We start from the raw sequence: 21,755 nt of genomic DNA on the forward strand, positions 1-21,755 counted from the left end.
GTCTTATTAACGTGACATCTTGTTCATATTGATGTTCATCTTGCTCTCATGGAAACCTTTTAACCTATCTGGCCTATCATCTGTCTGAGAAAGACCCTCTCTTTCTGACATGGGAAATATGTATATAATGCATGTAATAGTTACACTTGTAGCTGGCTTCCATCCTTTCACCAGAAGGGTCTTCTTGAAGTTTTAGGAGTTGATAAACTTAAAATCTAATGTATTACATGAACTGTTTCTTCCAGACAAAGAAACATGCTCCATACTCAGTTCCACTGATTAGGTAGGTTTGCAGGAGCCCTTGCAGCCTGCCACGGCACACTGGCAAGGAACCTGATAAACCAGAGTCAAGGCCCATGATTGATAGCCACGTCCCAATAATGGTTATTCAGGAATATATTTGTTCTTACCTTTCCCCAGTATTTAGACTCCACAGTGTGACACCGTCACCTGGTTCCACCCATCCTCCCATACATTGTCCCGTGTATGCACACATGGTTCTGATCAGGCTGGTGGGGTGGCTGACCTTTGTCCCTCTTGGCTGCCACCTCATCTTTGTCCCACTGATTCTCCACTCTCAGGAACACTACCCACAACCATTATTTGTTTCCAATTCACAGCGCAGATGCGCATAACCTCCCCCTGTCTGACCAGAGGAAGAAACATGAAAGATGGGCAGAGCAGAGAGGCCTTGCCCTCCAAGCAGAAATGCCAGGAGGAGCAAGGAGCTGTAAGCTGCCAACACAGGAGGTTGTGTTCAAGGCAGGAGCTGAAAGAGTGCCTAGGACCCAGACTGATGGTCAGCCTTGATACTTTCCTCCAGCCTGGTGGGAGATTGGAGAAGTAGAACTAGCGAACTCCCTGGCCCATGAAGTCCCCAGGTACCATCCCAACCATGGCATTGCCTAGGTATAGTTCAGCTAAACTCAATTACCCGCCAACACTGTTTCATCCACAACCCCTGGGAAACCTCTGAGAATACAGATTTGGGGTTCAAATTCCAATTCCGTGGGCCCATGTGGGTCCCAGGAATCTACATCCTACCCATGTGTCCAGAAGAATCGGCTATGGCTCCAAGAGATGCTGGTGCCTCTATTGCTGCATGGCATGGCCACTAACTGCACTGTTCTCTCCTCGGTGAAACTTGTTTAAACGCATGTCTCCATAAACCTGCTGGACAGAAAGCTGTTGCTTCTCTGTTAGCAGATGCCCCCAAACAGCATCCACAGCCTCAAGCAAGGGCCTTGACTCATGTTCTCCTTCTGCTGTGATTAGCAAAGCCTGCCTTCTACTTTGCTTTGGTTTCTCCTATTGCATTAAGAACCCCAAAATAGCCAGTTCCCCGTGATTGCGGCTGATTTCAGAGTTGGTGAATGTGGGCTGAGTTCAGATCCTGGCTCAAAGTTGTCCTTATGTAAAAAAGAAAATAATATACTGACTTTATGGGGTTGTTGTTGACTATAAAAAATAATAATAACATATGCAACGCTCCAAGCACAGTTACACAGCAGTCATGATTATTTTCCTGTCTCTGGGGGTGAACAATTGTCTTTTCTTTCATGTGGTTTTTTCAGGAAGCCAAGTACACTGTTTTGATCTTGTAGTGGTCGTTTAGTTCTGCTCTGTCCTTCTATCTATCCTAGAGGGCTAACCCGAGACTATAGAAAGTGTCTAGCTGCAATTCAGATTCCCATCCCATTGGCCTTGCAGTAAGACCAGGGTCATTTCACAGAGCCACTACATCCTCCAATTTGTCTGGCCTTGTGGAGGGATTGTAGACAGCTCAGCCACACGCAGTATCTTACACTAACCAGCTAACCAGCATAATGGGTGAGTCCAGTCTCTGCCTGAGTACGTGGGAGCCACCCAGAGCACATGCTCCATTTGGTGTGGATGCCACAGAGAAAGTACAGGTAAATATCCTTGTCCTGTTCAGCAATGAGCTACCCAGACAACTACTGGTCCTTCTATCAACCATGCCTCCTCACCTGTACCTGCACCCATGAGTGTGCGTGTACACACACACACACACACACACACACACACACACACATACATACACACACCTTCCCTTTTAACCCCACAGCTGATGAAGGACAGATGCCGCTAGACTATAAGGGTGTACTAGTGTTGAATTACAAAATTACCTTCCATAATTGCTCTCTACTTTTTAACAAAAACCATCAGTGTAAGATTATTCTTGTTTATTAAATAAGTCTGGTCTCATATGATTTGGCCAGATTGTGAACATGGGTGAAGCAAGAATGGTAACTGATAACTTGTGATTTTTTTTTTTTTTTTTTGAGTTTGCTAAGCGGGAAGTTAACCTATGGACTCTGAGGCTGCACCTTGACAAGCTTCTCATTGCTGGGAAGTAAGCCAGTAACTTGCCAGTAACTTACTACCAATGTGCCCATGGGAGAGATGTGTGTGTGTATGTATGTACACTTACATATGTGTGTGTGTGTGTGTGTGTGTGTGTGTATCTCACCTCTTTCTCCTTCTCTCTCTCTCTCTCTCTCTCTCTCTCTCTCTCTCTCTCTCTCCACACACACACCCCATTAAATATCCAAATATCCTAAAATTCCTGGGCTACTCAGAAGTGACCTTTGTTATGCATATACAAGCCAGGTTCTGGGTTGATTTTCCCCAAGAGGGCTCTGAAAGCACTGACTCTATGAAGTCACCCTTAGGTCCTTGGAACCCCTGGTCATATCTCACACCACATCCTCAAATGTGACAGTCCAGCCAGTCTTATATACAACCAATGTTTCTAATCACGTCCTGTTACAAAGAGAGCTAATTCTTACTGAATGTGTACCCATAGTGGAAAACACTCGGAATTACGGACAGATCAGACACAAGGAAAAGGTGGATGTTTCATCATCTAAACAGCTGGTTCTGGATAGCTCAATGCAAAAGGAGAAGGGGCTCCTCCAAAGCAGCGGTAACACAATGAGCAATGCCAGCCCTCATCCTTCATCACTCTGCTCAGTCTCCTCATCACTCCTGGGTTTGCTTCCCTGGGGTTAATGGGATTATGGATACAGTAGCCACTGTCCTACAAGTCTGAAGTCCTGATTTGCTCTAGTGGTAGGGCTCACAGTTCCTTAAGGACAACAACCAGAAGCCTGGACTCCAGAGAACCTACCACATGGGGCTCTGCCTACCACAGTTCTTCCCTTTGGGGCTCTGAGAAATTCCCTTTCTGCTGAAGACAGAGAACTCTGGAAGCCGTTGGTGGCAATGCCTTTCAGAGAAGACACAGTAAAGCGGAAGTTTTCCACATGAAACAGCAGAGTTAAGAGGGTCAAGGTCAAAGATCTGATGGGAATTCATTTGCTAGGAAGTCTGGTTACTTCAATGGCATGGTGTTTGAAAACAGTTTTCAAAGTTATGGCTGATGACATTATCCCAGGCACGTCACAAACAAGGGTTGTTCTGAACAAGGCTACATCTGAAGCCTTTATGCAGCTTCCAAAATGTTTCCACTAATGCCATTTACCCACATACAGACGCCACACAAGAAAAATGAAATATCTTCTTGTATTTGATAATATTTTTCATGCAAGTTAACTCATCAGATAAACGATTGTTGTTACTGTTTTGAGACAAGATCTGACAGTGTAGCACAGACTGCCCTAATACTCACTGTATAGTCTAGGCTAGCCTCAAATTGATAGCCATCCTCCTGCCTCAGACTCTCAGTGCTGGGATTACCGGTGGGAACCACCAAACCTGACTCTTAATTGTCTTTTAGCATGTCTTTTCTTATTTTTTTTTAACAAGGTGAGAGAAAATATCCTTTAAAATCAAATTAATGTCAGTATTTCATTCAGGATTTGAAATAGATAATCATCTATCACATGCCAGGATTTTGTAGCAAACTAGAAAATTTATAAGTACATTATCTCACATTTTTATGAGATATACTGTTTCACAGCACAACTGCTATGTGGTATAAAGAGTATTTTTCTGGACATATTCAATCTATAGAGCCTTCCTGTACTATATAAAAGTGAGGGCCTCCAAGGGCATAGAAACGTAAGCTTGAGCTTAGTGACTCGGGTGCCTCAGTAGTTTGTCTTACTTAGAAGTAACCTAGGCCCTTAATGAAGATCTGTTACTTGATTTAATTTAGCATAGATCTAAGGTAGCACGTTACTAAGAAGATTTTGAAAACTATTTCAACCAACCTACAACATAATTATTATTGGAAAGTCTATTCATAAAATGTTTATCCCACTTACAGTCAGTACACATGTTCATAGTGGCTAGGCTTTGGTTGTTCATGAAAACTGTATAAGACATTAAACAGAGCTGTCTATTAATTTAGGTTATTTCCCTCTTAGCTGTTTTTCTTTTTTAATAGCACATGCATGTTAGTATATATATATATAGAGAGAGAGAGAGTATGAAAGAACAAAAAGAACATTAAATTCAAAATATATGCTTGTATCATACTTAATGCATTGCTAGTTTTATGAAACCAGCAATATTAAAATTGTCTTATTTACAAAAAGTTTGCCTAAATTACATGAACTTGGAAAACATTTGAATAAACTCGTATGCTTGAGAGTTTTAGGAATATTTATTTAATCTCTATAAACACAATAGTATGTTCCAAGACTCCCACTGAATTCCTACAAACCAATATACTATTTTTCCTATCTTTGCATGCTTTTATAAAGTTTAATTTGTAAATTAGTCACAGGAAGAGATTAGCAACAACAATAGCTAATAATAAAACAGAACAATCATAAATAAAACTCAGGTAAACGCAGTCTCTAGTCTCAACATACTTTCCTGTATTATGCTGTGATGATGGAGGCCTGAAATACAACACCTACATGATAGGATGAGCTGAGGTGAACAGCACAGTTTGTTCAATATGTGTTGTAACGTTAGGCTGCTGTTTACCTCCATGATCCCCAGGACATCATTCTGTATGGCATGATGAAATCTCATGCCTTCCCATTTGTCATGCCAAGGATGTGAATCCTCCCTCCATCCAGTGTATCCCACATGTGTATGCTACCCACCCACTGGTTACTTAGTAGCGCTCTCAAATACCAAATCAAGTGTTACAGTATCACAGTATTTGTGCTCAAATAACCCCCAACACAAAATATATTTTAAAATTCAATGACTTGTTCCTTTCTGGAATTCTTCATTTGATATTTTTGGATTCAAGTTGACTGTCATTAGCTAAAACTGTAGAGAGTGAACCCACAGACAAAAGGAGACAAGTACACTTAATATCTAAGCCAGTTTGAATACAGCTAGCTGTCTTAGAGGGTTTTATAAGTTAATTTGATAGTACCACCTGGAGGTAAAGGGTACCGCATATGTATGGTGTGCACACCTGAATACATAAACAGACACAAACAGATACAATAGTTCTGCTTCTTAAGTCTCAACTGTAAGTCGTGCAAATGTAGCATGTAAACTCCTTGGTTTGCACACTCGAGCTGGCCCTCGACTTCGCTCCCTTTCCTGTTCATCAGAGTTGGTTCCTGACAGATGGAAGGAGCTAAGGTTATATGCTTAGTACTCAATAGGAAGGCCAGAGCATGCGACCAATATTTATGGAGGAGACCTGCAGGATTGTCTTTTACCCTGACATACAGTTGCTTATGGTCCCGTCAGGAAGGTCAAGAGTCTAAAGTTCAAGTGACTGTGAGAAGTTGAAGGGGCTGAAGTGGGAGGAATAACAGAGATGGAGGAAGGAGGGGCTCACAGGGGAACATATGGCCAGGCTGGGGGAGTCAAGGGGAGACTGAAGGAGTAACAGGAGGAAGAAGACCTCCAAAAGAAGCCATTAAACTTCAAAAGTCTCCTGATCTAATTATGCCAACAAAAGGGGTGGAGCTAGCGCTGTAGTGGTGGGGCTGGAGCGTGAGGTCGGCAGGGCTGGGGTGGGGTCAACCTAGAAGTTCACCTACTGGGACCTCCCAAACCAAGAAGCTCTGGCCTCTGGCTCTAACGGGTCTGCAGTTTGCCCCTGACTCTTAACACAGCTCCTGGACTCAGTGCCTCACAAAAGAGCCGGAAGTTCCTGCTCTGGAGTCAGGAATAAATCACCAGAAGAGAATCAAAGGTATTTCCATCCAGAAAGATTTGTTTCAAACAAGAACCTTTCTGCCAAAGAAGTTTGGAGTTCTACCTTAGCCTGGGAGAGCATTTTCAGAAACTTAAGGATAAAAATGTACCCTGAATGTGCCTCATAGGACTGTTGCCTGGAACTCTGTATTAGATCAGGAGTGGGTCTCTCTGGTCACTCCATCAAAGTAGAAACTTGGGGTGCTTGATGCGAATCTGAGGGTCAGAACTGAATGTAACTTTTAAAAGAACAATTATTCATACAGTTGCTAAAACGGCTAAGAAAACTTTTATAGGGGACATTTGCAATAGGCAGGTCAAGGAAACCCTTATTGGGGCTATTGCAATAGGACAGGTCTTCTGTCTTTACTTAACTGTAGTGGAGCCAGGGCTGAACAGGTGAGACACTGGGCTCAGCTCTGAACGGTAGGACACAAAGGGAGAGTATGCGGGAGTGGCTGTGGGTAGAAAATAATAAGAGAAAGCATCAAATTCTTGCTGAATGAACTTAGGACTCTCCCAGAAGGCAGCCAGAGTGTTTTCATATCAGGAATGGGTAGACAGCATTCTCTCCAGATTTAACAGGTTTTTGTTGAAACTGGCCTAGGCAGACCCAAGACTGAGTTTCAGGACATGGCCTAGTACAGAAGGCTTGGAGGACTGTGTCTAAAACTTGGCTAAGGATAGACTCTTCACACCCAGGGAATATTTCTTATGTCCAAAGGATCCAAGAAACCTAACTGGGCAATGGGAATTCACAGATGCAAAGGACCCAGAGAGGACAGATTTCGCCATGTCTACCCAAGGGAGTGTGGGTCAAGGCCGGAGAGCAGCTGGACCCATAGGGAGTCTGTCTTACACAACAAATATTCACTTAATGTTAAACAAATTCACAGCTTTGTCTAGGTTGAAGTTCTTTGTTCATATGTTTTCTTAATTTTCTATGTACAAATGTTCCCTTAAAAAAAATATTGTCTGTAAGAAGCAGATTTAAGCCTCCTCTGCTGGGGGAAGAGGGCTGGTAACAGGAACACTGGGCAGGGAGTCAGGCCTACTCCCAGGGTGACCTTGAATAAGTCACCTCCCCACCCTCCATCCTATTTCCTCACTGTATATAGGCGTTATAATTCCGGCTCTTCTGGTGTCTCGGGGTGAGGATCAGCTGAGGTGAAAGGTTTTGTGCTGAGTGCAGAGTGGCCTGCTGAGTTCGTAGTAGACACTCACGTGTTTATTGTCCCTCTGCAGGAAGGTCGGCTCTGGGAGGCGGCCAGCAGAGAGGTTTGTTTTGTCATCTTAGAGCCAAAGCCGAAGCCCAGGTGGGAAATGGAGAACAAGGTAGTGTATACCTGTGAAAGGAAGGGAAAGAGGGGGGAAGGGGGAGATGGGGGAGTAGAAGGAAGAGTGAGGTGGAGAAAGAAGGGAAGCCCACCCACCCCCAGCTGATGTCCCCTCTCCCTACCATGGCCCCACCTTGGCCAGGATCTGACCTAGCCTCCTCCTCCCCTCTGCTACCAGCCTGCTCTGGTAGTGACAGGCCCAGCCCCACCCCATCCAGGCTTAGCTCAAGCTCCTGGTTGGCACCCTTTCCTCCTGCTGCCCTGAGTGTCACATACAATCTAAGAGGAAGTCAGACCTTGGGCAGAGGCCTAGGACACTGCTCTCCCTCCCTGCTACCCACACAGTCAGCCAGGGTCGGAGCCCAGCCTTGTCCCGGTGGCCTAGTCCCAGCTCCACAGAGTTCTTTACTTCACTTTCCCAAGGGCAAACACTCCAGCATCTATGCTTAATCAGCACCTCCCCTCTGAAGCTCCCTGGCCCCAGACAAGCACCAGCTGGCCCAGGAACAAGAAGTGAGAGGCAGTCTCCAAAGACATTCAGTCCTTCCCTTTGGGGCCACAGTCTCCCACTCTCATCTTCCAACTCCCACCGGTTGGGACAGCTAATGGCCAGCCAGCCCCAGGGATCTATTTCTCTGGATAATTGCTGGGTGCATGGAGGAATGAAGGAGTTTGGGGAGCTTGGCAATGACTGGGTCTGCTACTGAAACGCAGTGGCCCGAGAGTGTACATCAGCAGCTGGCAGATTCTGATACCCTGGGTGGCCACATGCAGGACTGTTGAAGTAAAACTGAAACTGTCCATGGCTTCCTCTCTGGTCTTGATGACAAACAGCAGTGGCGTCTTATTTCAAGTTGACATTTAATACACTTGAGTAAGCTCTGGTTGTGGATCAGAGGGATAGCACAGGAGCCCTCAGAGACCATCGAAGCTTCAGAGTCAAAGTCTTGACTTGTTAGCGTAGAACCCTTGAGAAGCTACCAAGAGAAAGGCTAGTAGGGACGTCTGGGTGGATCTTTGTGGGAAGGGACATAATCACCCTATTACTCCTACTCCTGGGCTTCTGTTTTCCTCAAACTTTGGTTAAATAGTTGTGCTCCTGACAAGTTCAAGGTGGGCTGTTGTCAAGTGCAGACTGTTCGTAAGAGAGGAAGAAGGGAGGCCAGCTGCTCATGCTGCCGCAGATATCCACCTCTCTCATTTTGGGTGACCTTGCTTCAGTTCCTTAACTTTTCTCTAACATGGAAAAACGCCATATACATTTTTAATAGGCTCCGAATCTCAATCTCACTTCAAGTTTTCCTTCTTGTTGCCGATAGGCTCCTTTTTCTGCCATTCACTTTTTAATCTGGACCTTGGTTTCCTCATCTGCAAAGGGATGCAGGTCCTTTTAGGACTATTGTCAAAGACTGTTGGAAAAGCCCAAAAAAGGACTGAGGATGTGACTCGGTGGTAGACCAGTTGTCTAGAATGCAGAGCGCCCTTAGATTTGATCTCTGGCACTACCAAATAATAATAGTAACAACAACAATAACAATAATAAAGATAGCAGGTGTAGAACACTACTGAGAAGCTAAAGTGAACATATTCTGTCTGTGTGTATTCCAGTTGTCAACACCATAAATCTGGACCCTCAAAGCCAGTGTACTGGGAGCAAATGGTGATTGGGAAGGCAATCATCATGCTGCGTCTATCTCCAGAGGAGCTCAGTTTCCCAGCGTGAGTGGCTTGTCAGCAGTGGGGGTAGGCTAGCATTGCAGACAATCACTAAGTCCTGTATCAGGGATATGATAATGCTTTTCAGTCCTTCAGTCCCTTCAAATTGCCTTGGACAAAAAGTCCAGGGTCTAAACAAAGAGAAGTCAGGCCCTGCCACAGCCAGACCCAGAGCACTGTAGCCAGGATACTTCATGTTCATCATCCCCTTCCACTAGTTCTCTCAGGATGAGTAAGTCTGGATGTGGAACATCTGTGTCAGAAGCATCACACTCAGCATCACATCTGGGGTCCTTATTTACAGAGGGTGAGGCTGAGGACCTGGAGAGGCACATGCTATCACCAAGGGTGCAGAGCATCCTCAGCGGCACACAGCTCACCCATGGCAAAAGCCAGATCAGATCCAGAGCTGTGCTTCCCAGGCGATGAGTTTTCTTAAACAGCAGCTGTCACACACAGCAATCCCGTGCCGACCACATGCCAGGCCTGAAAGATACCAGGTCCTGGACCTCAGGGAACATCCGTTCTAAAGGAGGGATGGTAAAAGAATGCAGTCAGCTGAAGCATCCCGTAAAATAAAGTATATCAGTGACATGATGGTTTGATCAAAGGCTTTGGACAGGGGACAGGGGTTTAGCTGTGTGGTCTGGAAAGCCCTGTTTGAGGGGGTGACATTTCTGTGAGACCTGAGGTGGAGGAAAGCATTTCAGGTTAAGAAATGAAAGCCAAGGAAAGGGAATGTGACTTGCCTGCCTATGACAGGAGTATGGGGCAGCAGGGCGGTGGTTTGGAGAGAGCAGCTGGGATTTCAAAGTGCCTTGCGGGCTTCATACACAGCCCAGAGAGGAATGCAAGTGTCCTGTACATGAGCTGATTTTTTAAAATAGTGCTAGTGACTGAACCTGGAACCTCATACATATGAGACAAACATTCTGCTATTGACAGCCCAGGACTGGATTCACATTTCAATCAGATTCTGTGGACAGTCATGTGGCATGGGGCTAAGGAGCAAGGCAGGGATGGTTCAGAGAGATAGGCTAAAATGTGTCTACAGAAGTCAATGTGAGGGTTGGCGGGGGACACTGGGCATGCAAAGGGGTAATGGAAGACATTTGCAATCTGTTATGGAAATGGACTAGCTGGTGGGTGATTGACTATAGGCAAAGCAGGGGCCACGAAGGAAGAGACAGCAAAGTTGACTTTCCCCAGCTTGAGTGACACCAGTTCCCTGTGACAAGAGCATTCTCCAGAGCTACAGCCAAGTCTAACCCTTCTGTCTAATAATACCCTCTGGGGTCAGTAAGAGACATTGTCCTCATGTTCAGCAGGTGGAGAAACTGAGGCATGCATGGGCCAAGCCCAGTTCTACAGAAAACAAACAATATATCTAGACAAAGATCAAAGACTTGAACTCCAGGGCAGCCCTTTGGGCACCAGAGCCTTGAAGACCAAGGTGTGGTGACCCGTTTCATTATGTATCATGCAGTGTGACCTTGAGCAAGTTCTAAGACCTTGTGGGGCCCCAGTTTCCTCGTCAATATGATGGCAAAGCAATAGGAATGCCTGGTGGATTGATGTGAAGACTGAATGAGGGAGTAGACCCTTGACAAATGCTCTGTTGCTTCACCATGGGCCCAGCTCAGGTATGTGTCTTGCTCCTATGTCTGCACATATGGACACTGTGCTCCTGTGTGGCCCACACATAGCAGCTGTCTATGTTACCACATCATGGTGACAACCAGGCCCTGCCTGGGGTTCCTATCAGGACAGTAGCTCACTTGATTGCGGGACGTCTACATGTCCCAAGCCATGCCTGTGACTGAGGTAGGAAGGAGCCCTTATGTCACTGTATTGTGAAGAGAGATGAATTGAGGGCCAGCAAGAATCAGCATGTCTGTGAATCCAGCCTGCTTGCTGGCGCTTTGGCTAACCTGACCTGGGATGATGGGACAGGAGTCAAGGGTCATGGGGCTAGCTGATGGAGGGCAGGAGGGAGAGAACAGAAGAGCTGAGTGAGTAAGAGGGAGGGGACCATGGAGAGCCTGAAGGAGGAAGGGACAAGCCTAGAAGGAAATGGGCAATCATAGGTCTAGTCTGCCCTGCCCAGAGCCCCTTCCGTGGGTGGTTTGGGAGCCTCCCTATGCCCCTCTGCCTACCAGCTCTCTCTGACTTGCCTTTATTTATGTTCCTGTTCCCAGGAGGCAGCTGGCAAAGAGTAAGGCTAAAGGAGTGGTGTTCCCCCACCCCCTTTTTTTGCCCAAAGCTATTCCAAAGGGAGTGTCCCAGCAGGGCGCACACAGTGATTAAGAGGGAGGGAGGCATGACACCGACCGTCCACTACAGGACCCAGCGGGTAGACTGGACATTGGCCAGCTCTCCTCCTGGCTCTTGGCTGTAAATTCAGTGGCCCTGGCACCACCCAGACACTCCTTTCAGAGCTGGCTGGAATCCTGTGAGGAAGGGCTGCTTGGGACAGGCTGGGCCGGTCATTTTCCCTCTTCTATCCCTCCCCATGTCAGCCCTCCTGTATCCCCTTGCCCACACCCTCCTTGCATACCCCTGCTTCATCTGGCTTTGGGAAAAAAAATGCTCCAAACCTCCCCCTCTCTTCTCCAGAAAGCAGGCCCTACCCTGCACTGAAGCTGTATCCATGAACTGGCTTTACCCCATAGACCCCCCATCTGCTGTTTGACCTACTAAGAGGACCCTCTGAGCCAGGCCAGCTGTCTGCTTGCCCAGGACTCCACCTCCAGGCTTCACTCCCCAACTCTCCTCCTACATAGCCTCCTTCTCACAGCTGCATAAACTTCTGGCCTGCCTGTGCGCATAGGCCTGTCTTCTTGTCGCCATGGTCCCTTGGCACTCTGTAGAAGTCACACCCTGTTCCTCAGGGGATGATGTCTTATGCACTTTGCCCCACACTTTCCCATCCCCCACCAGGTGCTTTATCTGCCCAAGATATCTATCTGCCCAAGAGTGCCCCCACTGCACCCCATTGCACTGTCCTGTCTACTGCTGCTGAGGCGAATTCCTTGGGTACATATACAACAAGCATTTCTGGATGGGTACCAGCTCCATCGGGATCTTGTTTTGGCCCATTTACCTGCCCATGTCTGGGAATGGAGCACAGTTCCCCTGGTTATTTATTTATGTAACCAGTGACTATGTGGGCAAACGTGTCATTCTTTGGTTTTCTTCTGGGAGTGTGTTGTTTTGATGACGATAGACTCATTTGATCTCGTAGTTGAGACTAGCTACCTGCTCGGATGATGTGCCCCTTCGTCCCCTCAGCACCCAATTCCTCATTCTGCTCTAGCCCCCTCCCTCACAGCGCCTCTGGGTTCTTCTGCTAATGCTTGGAGAAGCTAGCAAGTTCATTCCAGGCTATTTGGGAACCCGTGTGTCCCGAGCACTCTGGCTTTTATCAGAACTACAGAGAGACCCTTTCTATATGCCTGCCTGGATGGGTTCTGCACAGGACACACTCCAAGAAGACATGAATTTAACGTGGATTTCAGGCAGGAGTGACCTGATGACAGTCCTATTTTAGTGGGACCATCTTCTGGGGAGGGGGTGCTGCTCTTCAGCTCACGGTACCAGTGCTAATTCTTTGTGGGTTACTGTCCCTTGGCTGCTGGACATGAGAGGGCTTCTGGCCTGCCTGTGGAAGAGTGACATGAAAGGCCAAGCATCCCAGGGTCTCCTGTGGTTCACACATCTGTTCAACAAAGACTCCCTCCCTGGCTCCTCCCCCATTCCCAAGAACAGCCAGCTGTTCAAGAGTTAATAGCCATTTCCCCCAGGTGACTAGACAGCTCCAGAGGAAGGAGCCCTCAGGAGTCAGCCAGCCAGAGCCTCCCAGATGGCAGTTTGCAAAAAGGGTGTGGTGTGGCAGGCTGGGGAGAGGGTGCTGGGCCACACCTCTGTGATGGTGGCTGGCCCACCCCAAGTGGGATGGCATTGAGTCAGACTGTGAAGTGAGTGTTTGTTGATGGGGAAAGGAGGTAGTGGGTGCTCCTTCCTTAGGCCTCATGACCCCACCCAGGCCAGACCCCACGACCTCCTAGGATCTGCAGTTCTATGCTTACCACTGGCACACACACCCCCCCATACGTTTTTTGTGGTTTGAGTGATTGCTATACAGTGTTTGATTTGGTTAAGTTACAATCACGACCCTTTAAGGATAAAACATATAATTCTAGTAATTTTATTGGGCTCAGGTTTCAGGCAAATGGAAACAAAATTGCCTCTAAAAATAAAACACAGACACAGAGAATTGAATAAAACAATAATAATAAAATGCCTCCCTTGCCTGGAGATAAGTGGTAAGGCTTTTGTGAAATATTAGAGAAAAGGAGGGGGGGTTGGACCCGGGAGAAGAGAGGAGGAAAGAAAAACTCCCTGGCTTTCATTTCCTTCTGTTTCACCTTCCCTGAAGGGTTGATTTACGTATTCTAAAGAAATACAGAAAAAGCCACGGGAGCAATTGGTCCTTGTCCCGCGTTTAACAGTACAGGTGGACGAAAGGGGCCGGCTGCCAAATACTTCTGGTTGGAGGGAGGGGTAGGAGTGCTCGCTCCAAACCACTCCTGGAATGGCTTAACTCGCCCAGCGCAAATCAATGACAACCTCTGCCCGGCAGCCGCAGGCTCCCGGAGCAGCGCTGCCGCGTGGACTTCCCAGCCTCGGACCCTGGTGGAGCTCAGGACACGGCCCCGGGCACGACCTCGACTTCCCCAGGGTGGCCAGGTGGGTCTGCGGAGGCCTTGGCCGGGGATGGGGATGTGATCCGGGCTCCGGGGCGCAGGGGCCGCGGGGAGAAGGTGTGAGGGAGCCCGGCGGAGAGCCCGGGGGGGGGGGGGGGGGGGGGCTCGGCAGGCGCCTGGCTCGGCAGGGACCCGGTAGCCCGGGAGGCGCCTCCGGGCACGGAGAGGCTCCTGCCGCTGCTGGCAGGCGCGGCGGCTGAGTCGGTTTCTCACCCTAGCCTTGCTGGATGAGGGTGCGGAGGTGTGAGGCCCCAACCTGGGACAGAACCTGGGGAACTCTGCGGCACCAACCGTGGCCTCCCTTCCGGGCAGCCTCCTTAGAGACCGCTAAAGGCGGTTGCAAATAAGACCAGTTTAAACTGCACACCCGCGTCCAGGGTGTGTGTGTGGAGGGGGGGGGGGGAGCGAGTTGGTCTGTCCGACTCTCAGATGCAAAACTTAAGGAACAAAACCGTGGCAATTTGGCAGAACTCTTGGTCCCCAGACGTGATCAGAAAAATAAGACGTCCTTAAGCATAGCGAAGGAAGTGCTATCACGGTCCTGGAGCTTGAATCTGGAGCTGAAGGAGAGGAGGAACCTCCCTGCCCTCCATCCTGAGTGGGCAGATGGTGAAAACTCTCTGGTCTAGTGAGTCAAGCTGGGGTCTTGCAGCTCTGGCGGTGTGGCAACCAGGAGTGAGTGCAGGGAAACCTACTCACAAGTCGTCCCGCCCGCCCCCTGCCCCCCCCCCCCCCCCCCGCATCTTTCCCACTTCTGTCGTCCTTGCAATACCTGGGTCCCCAGGGACTGAGGCGGGATGCAAGAAAGAGTGGCCCACCATCCAGCCCAGCCCTGCTTGGAGCTTCTCAGAGCAGGTCCTGTAGTTTTCATGCCTCGTGGTGAGGATTCCCAGGCGGCAGACTCTCACCCTGGCTTCTACCACCCCGGCCTGTGGCTGCCTGGCGCACAGACAGGCAAGGGGCAGCTGCCCTCTTGGTGGAGCAGCTGGTCCTGGCTCTGTGCAGTTCCGGTGCTGGCTGGGGTGATGCCACTTCCAACCTCCTTAAGTGCGGGATTTTAGAATGTAAAGGAAGTGATCGAAGCAGTGTGGCAGTTTTCTCCAGACTCCATAGGCTTTTGGAAGGGTCTGGAGGATGGGAGTGGATGTGTTGTGGGGATGCATGAGGGATAGGGGTGAACTTGCAGAGGTTCAAGGTTTAGCTCCGCTCCTACCCGTTTTCACTAAGTTCGCAAGAGCCCCCTCTGGGTGGAGTCCCAGGAATTAAAAGCAGCCTGGGTACTGCCACCGTGACCCCTTAAAGCCCACTGTGACCCCTTAAAGCCACTCTTCCAAAAAGCTGTTTCTCTCTGATTGGTATGGCATTCCTATGGTGCTGTTCCCCAAGCTCCCCCAAACCACCACCACCCCCATCCACTCCATTTTACAGGTGAGAAGGATGGGAGAGGTCCTCCAAAATCACACTGGAGACGGCAGAGGAGTCCAGAGCCCCTTACTCAGAACAGTGGGCATCTGTACCAACCAGGTCCTAGAGACACCACCCTCCCCGCCATGGAGGTGGCACATTTGGTATAAGTGGTAGACTAAGACATTGTGGAGCCCTGCTGAGAGAGACACGGAGTTCTGGAGTTGGATTCTCCCATCCCCCCCTCCATGGCATAGGATGAGACCTTGTGTCACTCTACGTGAAACCCAGAGGAGGAAAGGCTCTTCACTGACTGCCAGAGGACTTCGGGAAAGATTTCAGAAAGCAGAGGACACGGGGCCAGGGACTCTAAGTAGGAAGACCTAGACAGCCCAGGCCTGCGGGTTGCCAGAGCAGGAGCCTTGGCCTGCCTGGTCAGGTTCAGTGTTGAAGATAAAGCAGAGACTGGAGGCCAAGGGAAGAGGTGGAGCTCAGAGAGACACACTGTGCCAGAGAGCGCTCGTTCACACTCTGTCTTGTGGACAATTCAGTTCAGCCCCACTGGATCAGAATCATCAGACCCACTTCGCAGATGAGGGAACTAAGTCAGGCTCACAAGCGTTAAGTAACCTAGCTGTCCATGAGCCTGAATTCAGAGCTACCCATCATACCCTCCATCTTTTAGACTCTTAGGTCATAATTGAGGAGATTGTTTCAGTTACAGAACAACATAAAATAGTATGTAAATGTTACAGATAGAATTAATTTATTTTTTTGAAAACTATGTTCCTTTTCCAGTCAGACCAATTCAATAGCTATTGTACTGTGTGCTGTATGGCTCTGGGCACTATGATAAATTCTGAGCTGCCCTCAGTAAATGAAATCAGCCAGACCCTGACCTCTGTCAGTGGGAGTTGTAACAGGAATGCCGGGCTCTCACTGGGAATTGGCTGACTAAGTAAGGCCGGGGGTGGGAAGATGTCATGGGAGGCCTGAGTGAAAAGGAGAAATGGGAGAAGGCAGGGAGGAAGGTGGTAATAGGCGCCGGACTCACAACTGTCCCCATACAGCAGTCACAGGTACTTGTCTCTGGCCCAAAGAGTGCACACAAGCATGATCAGCACTGTCCTGAATGCCCAGCAAGATGACTGAGCCTTGGCTGTTTGCTGGTTTCAGGCTTAAAGTCGTGGGTTCTGAATCGAGCCTGTAGTTTTGACACAGGAGAAGCAGCCCTGTCCAACTTCTGAGAGGACTGGCCTCGCTCTCTGGAGCAGCGCCAGGCTGGCTAAGAACACTCCTGATGTACCAGTCACATTCCGCAGTAGCCAGGATGGTATATCCCATGCTCTCAGGGCTCACATGCCGTTCTAAGACCTTGACCTTACCATAAGACACGAGCGTGCCCACCATCACAGGACTTGGTAGCTTATGCTAGCCTACCCTGGAGGTTTAAGGGCTCCACCGAAAAGATCACTGTATCAACTGTATTGCCCGACACTCTGCCCTCTTTGTTAGCTGACCGGACATATCTGTCCTAATAGAATGATGTCCCATGGAAGACACAGAAGCCATACATGTTTCAGGATCTGGTCTGTTGACTCTCCTTCCATCTCAAATGGCATGATAACTACCTCAAACGTTAGCTGTCACTTCTGGGAGGACCACAAGCTGATAGATATCAATCATCACTCCTGCCTGGCTGGGTGACGCTCTAGGCTCTTGCCTCTGTGGAATTCACAGTACTCTAGCCAGGATGATAGCTGTTTTTTTTTTTTCTTTCTTCTTCTTTTTCCTGAAGGGGAAAAAAAAAATCTGAGCTTGAGGTTACTGGATCAGATTGCATTCTGTTTTGATATCCCACAGTCAGAATATAGGCATTTTCTTCCTAGTACCGAGATGGTGGTCGACTTGATGAGCGCCGGCTGGCTGTCCTGTGTTTACAGCAATTACACAGGTGTATAATTGCACAGGGATGTTTGTTGGCTCAGCCCTGCTCAGCGGTGCAGCCCCACAGGTTGGGCCAGAGAGAGGGCTGTTCAGTTTGTTTTCCTTTGGCTGGGAACTGAGGAGATGAATAGAGGGAGGGAGCTGGTTGAGAGATTGTTGCCAAGAGCAATTTGGAGTCTCCTTCGTATTAGTCAGAGAGATGTTTTCCTTTCTGAAGCCACCACATAGCAACTTCCACGAAGGGCTCTGCGCGCGTGTGTGTGTGTGTGTGTGTGTGTGTGTGTGTGTGTGTGTGTGAGCGTTAGCTTTTGTTTTGGTTTTTAACTTGCTAGACTTCTCATGACTAGGCAAAAAAGAAAACCGAAGAAAAGAGGAAAAAATAACAGCTTGGAGGATGGAGTGATGAAACCAGCCTTTGATACCATACATCCTACCTGTCATTACTTAATAAATCTGAATACGGATCGACCCTGATGTATTAGGATGGAGTGCAATCAGTAATTCCTTTGAAGAGAGAAATGATCCTTGTGGATGACATTGGGGATTGAAGCATGATTTCTGTATCCCTCTGTGGGGCTTGATCCTGGCTTTAGACAAGGAGGGATTCTGGTGGCCTTTGTTTTTGCTCCATTTGGAAGGTCCTGGGCCTGGTGCGGATCCAGCTGGGATCACCTTTCTATCCTACCCTCATGTGACAGGGATACTCAGGGAGCAGGGCACAGGGAAGCCTGCCCAGCACAGCCTGCTGGTCCTAGGACAGGAGCCTGGGGACAAACAGTAATCCAGTAGTCAATAAGCAATCCAGCCACAGAACAATTAGTGTAGAACAACTCTGAGATTCCAAACCGGAAAAGTAGCTTAAGAAGGTGTGCGATCTCTGTGGGCTTTTCCAAGTTACATACAAACTAAATGCAGCCAAACACATGACCCTCCCAGAGCTATCATGTGACTTGCCTTGACCTTCAGCAGTGTCTGTGCTGCTACACATGTGTAGGAAGTTACACATGTATGACTCCCACTGATTTTTGTCTATGGAGCTTCTCCATTCTTTTACATTGTTTTTTATTTTAGTATGTGTGTGTATGTGCGTGCGTGCGTGCATGCGTGCGTGTGTGCGTGCGTGTGTGTGTGTGTTCATGAGGGGGGATACAGATATATATGTTGGAGAGCACACGTGTTGGTAAGATGACAACCTGGGGAGTCAATTCTCCCCTTCTACCATGCAGGTTTCTGGGATGAACCTCAGGCTATCAGGCTGTCAGGAAACCCTCTCCTGATGAACCATCATGCTGGGTTTCTGACAGAGAATTCTACTCAGTGATCTAGAGATACCCAGTTACCCCAGTGGTCTCTGTGAAGTTGCTAGTGCAGGCTGCAGCAGAAGGGACAGTGGGCCCAGCTCCTGTGAATGCTTGCCTTCCTTTGACATGAGAGAAGCGTAGCAGAGGCCACCTTTAGAAGGCAGAATGGAAACAAGAATTTGTCTAGAGGATTGTTTTGTTTTAGATTTGGGGGCTGAATTGTGGACGGGTTTGTCTGGTTTTTAAACATTCATCTATTTTATTTTTATGTGTACGACTGTTTTGCCTATACAGAAGAAGTCATCAGATCCCCTAGAGCTGGAGTTATGGATGGTTATGAACCACCATGTGAGTCCTGGGAACCAAACCTGAGTCCTCTGTCAGAGCAACAAGTATTCTTAACTGCTGAGCCATCTTTCAGCACGTTTGTTTTTGGTGTTGAGACAGAGACTCATGTAGCCCACGCTTGTCTCAACTTCCCTACATAGCTGAGGATGTCCTTGAACTCCTAATCCTCCTGTCTCAGCTTTGAAATACCAGGATTACAGATGTGCTTTTGTTTTTTGAATAGTAATTTCATTAAATTGTAGTTCACATACATACACTTTATTCATGTAAGGTATACACATCACTTCTTTATAAAAGGGGTCATGCAACTATTACTATAATCAACTTTAGAGTATTTTTATCACACCAAAAAGAAGTGCTGTACCCATTAGCAGTCACTGCCCACTTCATGTGAGTAGTCTATCCTCTGTTTCTCTAGACTTATTTGTTCTGGACATTATTATAGATGGAATGATATCATATGTGATCTTTTGTGATTTCTTTAGTTCATTCAATGCTCTTCAGAGGCATCTACTTGGGAGCGTGCCTCAAAACTTGATATCTTTTTCATTGTCAAATGGTATTTCTGCCAGGGATCTATCACATTTTGTTTGTCTTCTCTCCAGCTGAAGGATATTTGGATTGTTTTCATGTTCTTATAAAGAAAACTTCTGTGATCATCGGTGTATGAGCTTTTGTGTGGCCCTCGGTTTCATTCTCTTGGGTATATTTCTAGAAGTGGGATTTCTGGTCACATAACAACCCTGTTTAAGTATTGGGAAACTTCTGGGCTGTTTGTCATGGCTGTAGTATTGCACATTGCTATTAGCAGTGTAAAAAGGCTTCTGTTTCTCCACAACCTCGTCAATACTGCTGTATAATATTGTTCAACTAGTCTTCCTATTTCCTCTGTTCCATCTTGCTTTGTTTTCTGAGATGGGGAGAGTGGTGCTATATAGCACAGGCTGGCCTTGGACTCTTTCCTCAACCTCCTGAGTCTTGGGATCATAGATGGGTGCTTCCCTCCATTCCTGGAGGCCATCCTATTTACTAAGGGTTTCTTTGTCTAAGGAAGCAATATCCTTAAGTCTGGAGTGAGCTCAGTCACATTCGCCATAGTTATCATGAGAACCATTTGCCCTCTGGGAAGTCCTACTTATCTGAACTCATACCAAGTTTCCCCTCTCAATTTCTATGTAACAATTCTGTAATTTCTGTGTGGCTAGGTGCTCTGTTGTCAGTGGCATCTAAGGTCTGCATTGATATAATTTTTGCAATTGCTAGGATTATGGAAAGACTAACACTCTTGCAACAGAAGTTACTGGGACCTGTGGTATAGGGGGACTCACTTTACTTGAATACTACCAAAGATTGCAAAAACCTGCCTTTCATCCAAGCATGCCGAGTGCAGGTTGTTAGACATTCTGTGGCTTTGTGAGCCAAACCTCAGCACTAGAAGGGGATTCCAGTAGCTCCCTGGGGGAGTCACTATGTTAGAATTTGACTAGTGTGGCCCAAGAATAAGCTGGAGCAGGCTTTGTACCTTCAAACCAGCGCGTGGTTCCCCAGCCCCCAGACTTGAGCATGCATTGTTCTCATCTCAAGGCCTGAGAAAGAGAACCAATGAAGAACCAGTGGCAGCCAGGCTGCAGGTGATGGTGACGAAGTTTAAGAACCCACAGTCTCTCCCTACCTTGGCCCCCTCCACTTCAATGTAGATTAGGCTCTTCTTTCTCCAGATCCACACAGCTGACTCAAGTAGAGCAGTTCAGGGCAAGCCTGGCCCAGTACAACATTTAATTCCTGAAAGGAGTTTCTGCCACTTTGAGCAACTCAGGGTCCTTGAATGGAAAGAAGCCTCTGACGTTTAGCTTCGACCATTCCAGGTGTCACGTTCTCAGACGATAATTGTTCCAAATTCTTGGAGCAGGAGTTACGAAATGGAACTTACGTGCTCAGAGTCACGCTCTCTGAGGACAGGGACCAGATGCCCAGATTGTCTACTGTAGCTGCTCTGGCTGGTCTGGGGGAGGGGAGGGGGTGAAAACATCTGGGGTATGACAGAATTGGACTTGGTGCCACTTTCTGCTCTGTCCCCTCCCCCCGTGAAATCCTACCCACTTCCTTGGAAAGCCTCAGAACTTTCCCTGCCTTATTTTACTAATAAATCTGATAGCAGCCTAGAGCGCCGTTCATTCATTCCTCAACCATTTCCCAACCCTGTCCTATGAATAGCAAATCAACCAAAGCTCAGTTTCTGCCCTCGGATAATGTACCAGCACATTTTAAGCCGAGGGCCATCCTGAGACTGATTTTAGACATCCCTGACTTAGATGCATGAGAGCCAGGGAGACCTGAATTCCCGGCGCAGGGAAGGCAGCTCTGCCTGTAAACCTGTCTTCGAGCTCTGCTCCCCACCCTTCCTCACTGTGGCTTGGCCCTAGGCAGATTGCTCAAAAAGAGCCTCTGCCTGTTGCAATGTGTTAGCCCCTCTGCATAATTGCGCAGTAAACACTGATGTGCAAACATCTCTGCGCTAAGTTCCCCTGGTACAAAACGCAGGGTGGTATAGCTGGGTTGTATGGCTGTGCTATTTTTAGCTGATCTCCATAGTAGCTGGACCAGTTGACACTCCCATCAGCAGTGCCTAGACATCGTTCATGGTTGTTATTTGTTTCCTGGATCTTAGACATTAGACTGGGGGTGGGGGAGGGGTATAATCTTCAAATAGTTTAAATGTGTGTTTCCTAATGGCTAGGATGTTGAACACTTTTAAAAATATGTATTGGTCATTTATGCTTCTTAAAATATAATTCCCAGCCGGGTGGTGATGGCGCATACCTTTAATTCCAGTA

At 47.8% G+C, this 21,755-nt stretch overlaps 1 protein-coding gene across 2 annotated transcripts in view; it reads left to right on the forward strand.

Annotated features, from left to right (window-relative positions):
* Zbtb7c (zinc finger and BTB domain containing 7C) overlaps positions 1-21,755 on the forward strand; it is a 256,160-nt gene that overhangs the window by 154,876 nt on the left and 79,529 nt on the right. Inside the window, exon 1 of one of the 2 annotated variants that reach the window (XM_036205281.1) lies at positions 13,619-13,904. The exons of the other annotated variant lie outside the window; for it this stretch is intronic. Coding sequence (XP_036061174.1) covers positions 13,777-13,904 — 128 coding nt within the window. The 5' untranslated portion in view covers positions 13,619-13,776. Of the gene's footprint in view, positions 1-13,618; positions 13,905-21,755 lie in introns of those variants that run through there. 2 annotated transcript variants of the gene reach the window in all.

Source organism: Onychomys torridus, chromosome 13 (genome assembly GCF_903995425.1).
Source record: "Onychomys torridus chromosome 13, mOncTor1.1, whole genome shotgun sequence".
NCBI classification, from domain to species: Eukaryota; Metazoa; Chordata; class Mammalia; order Rodentia; family Cricetidae; genus Onychomys; species Onychomys torridus.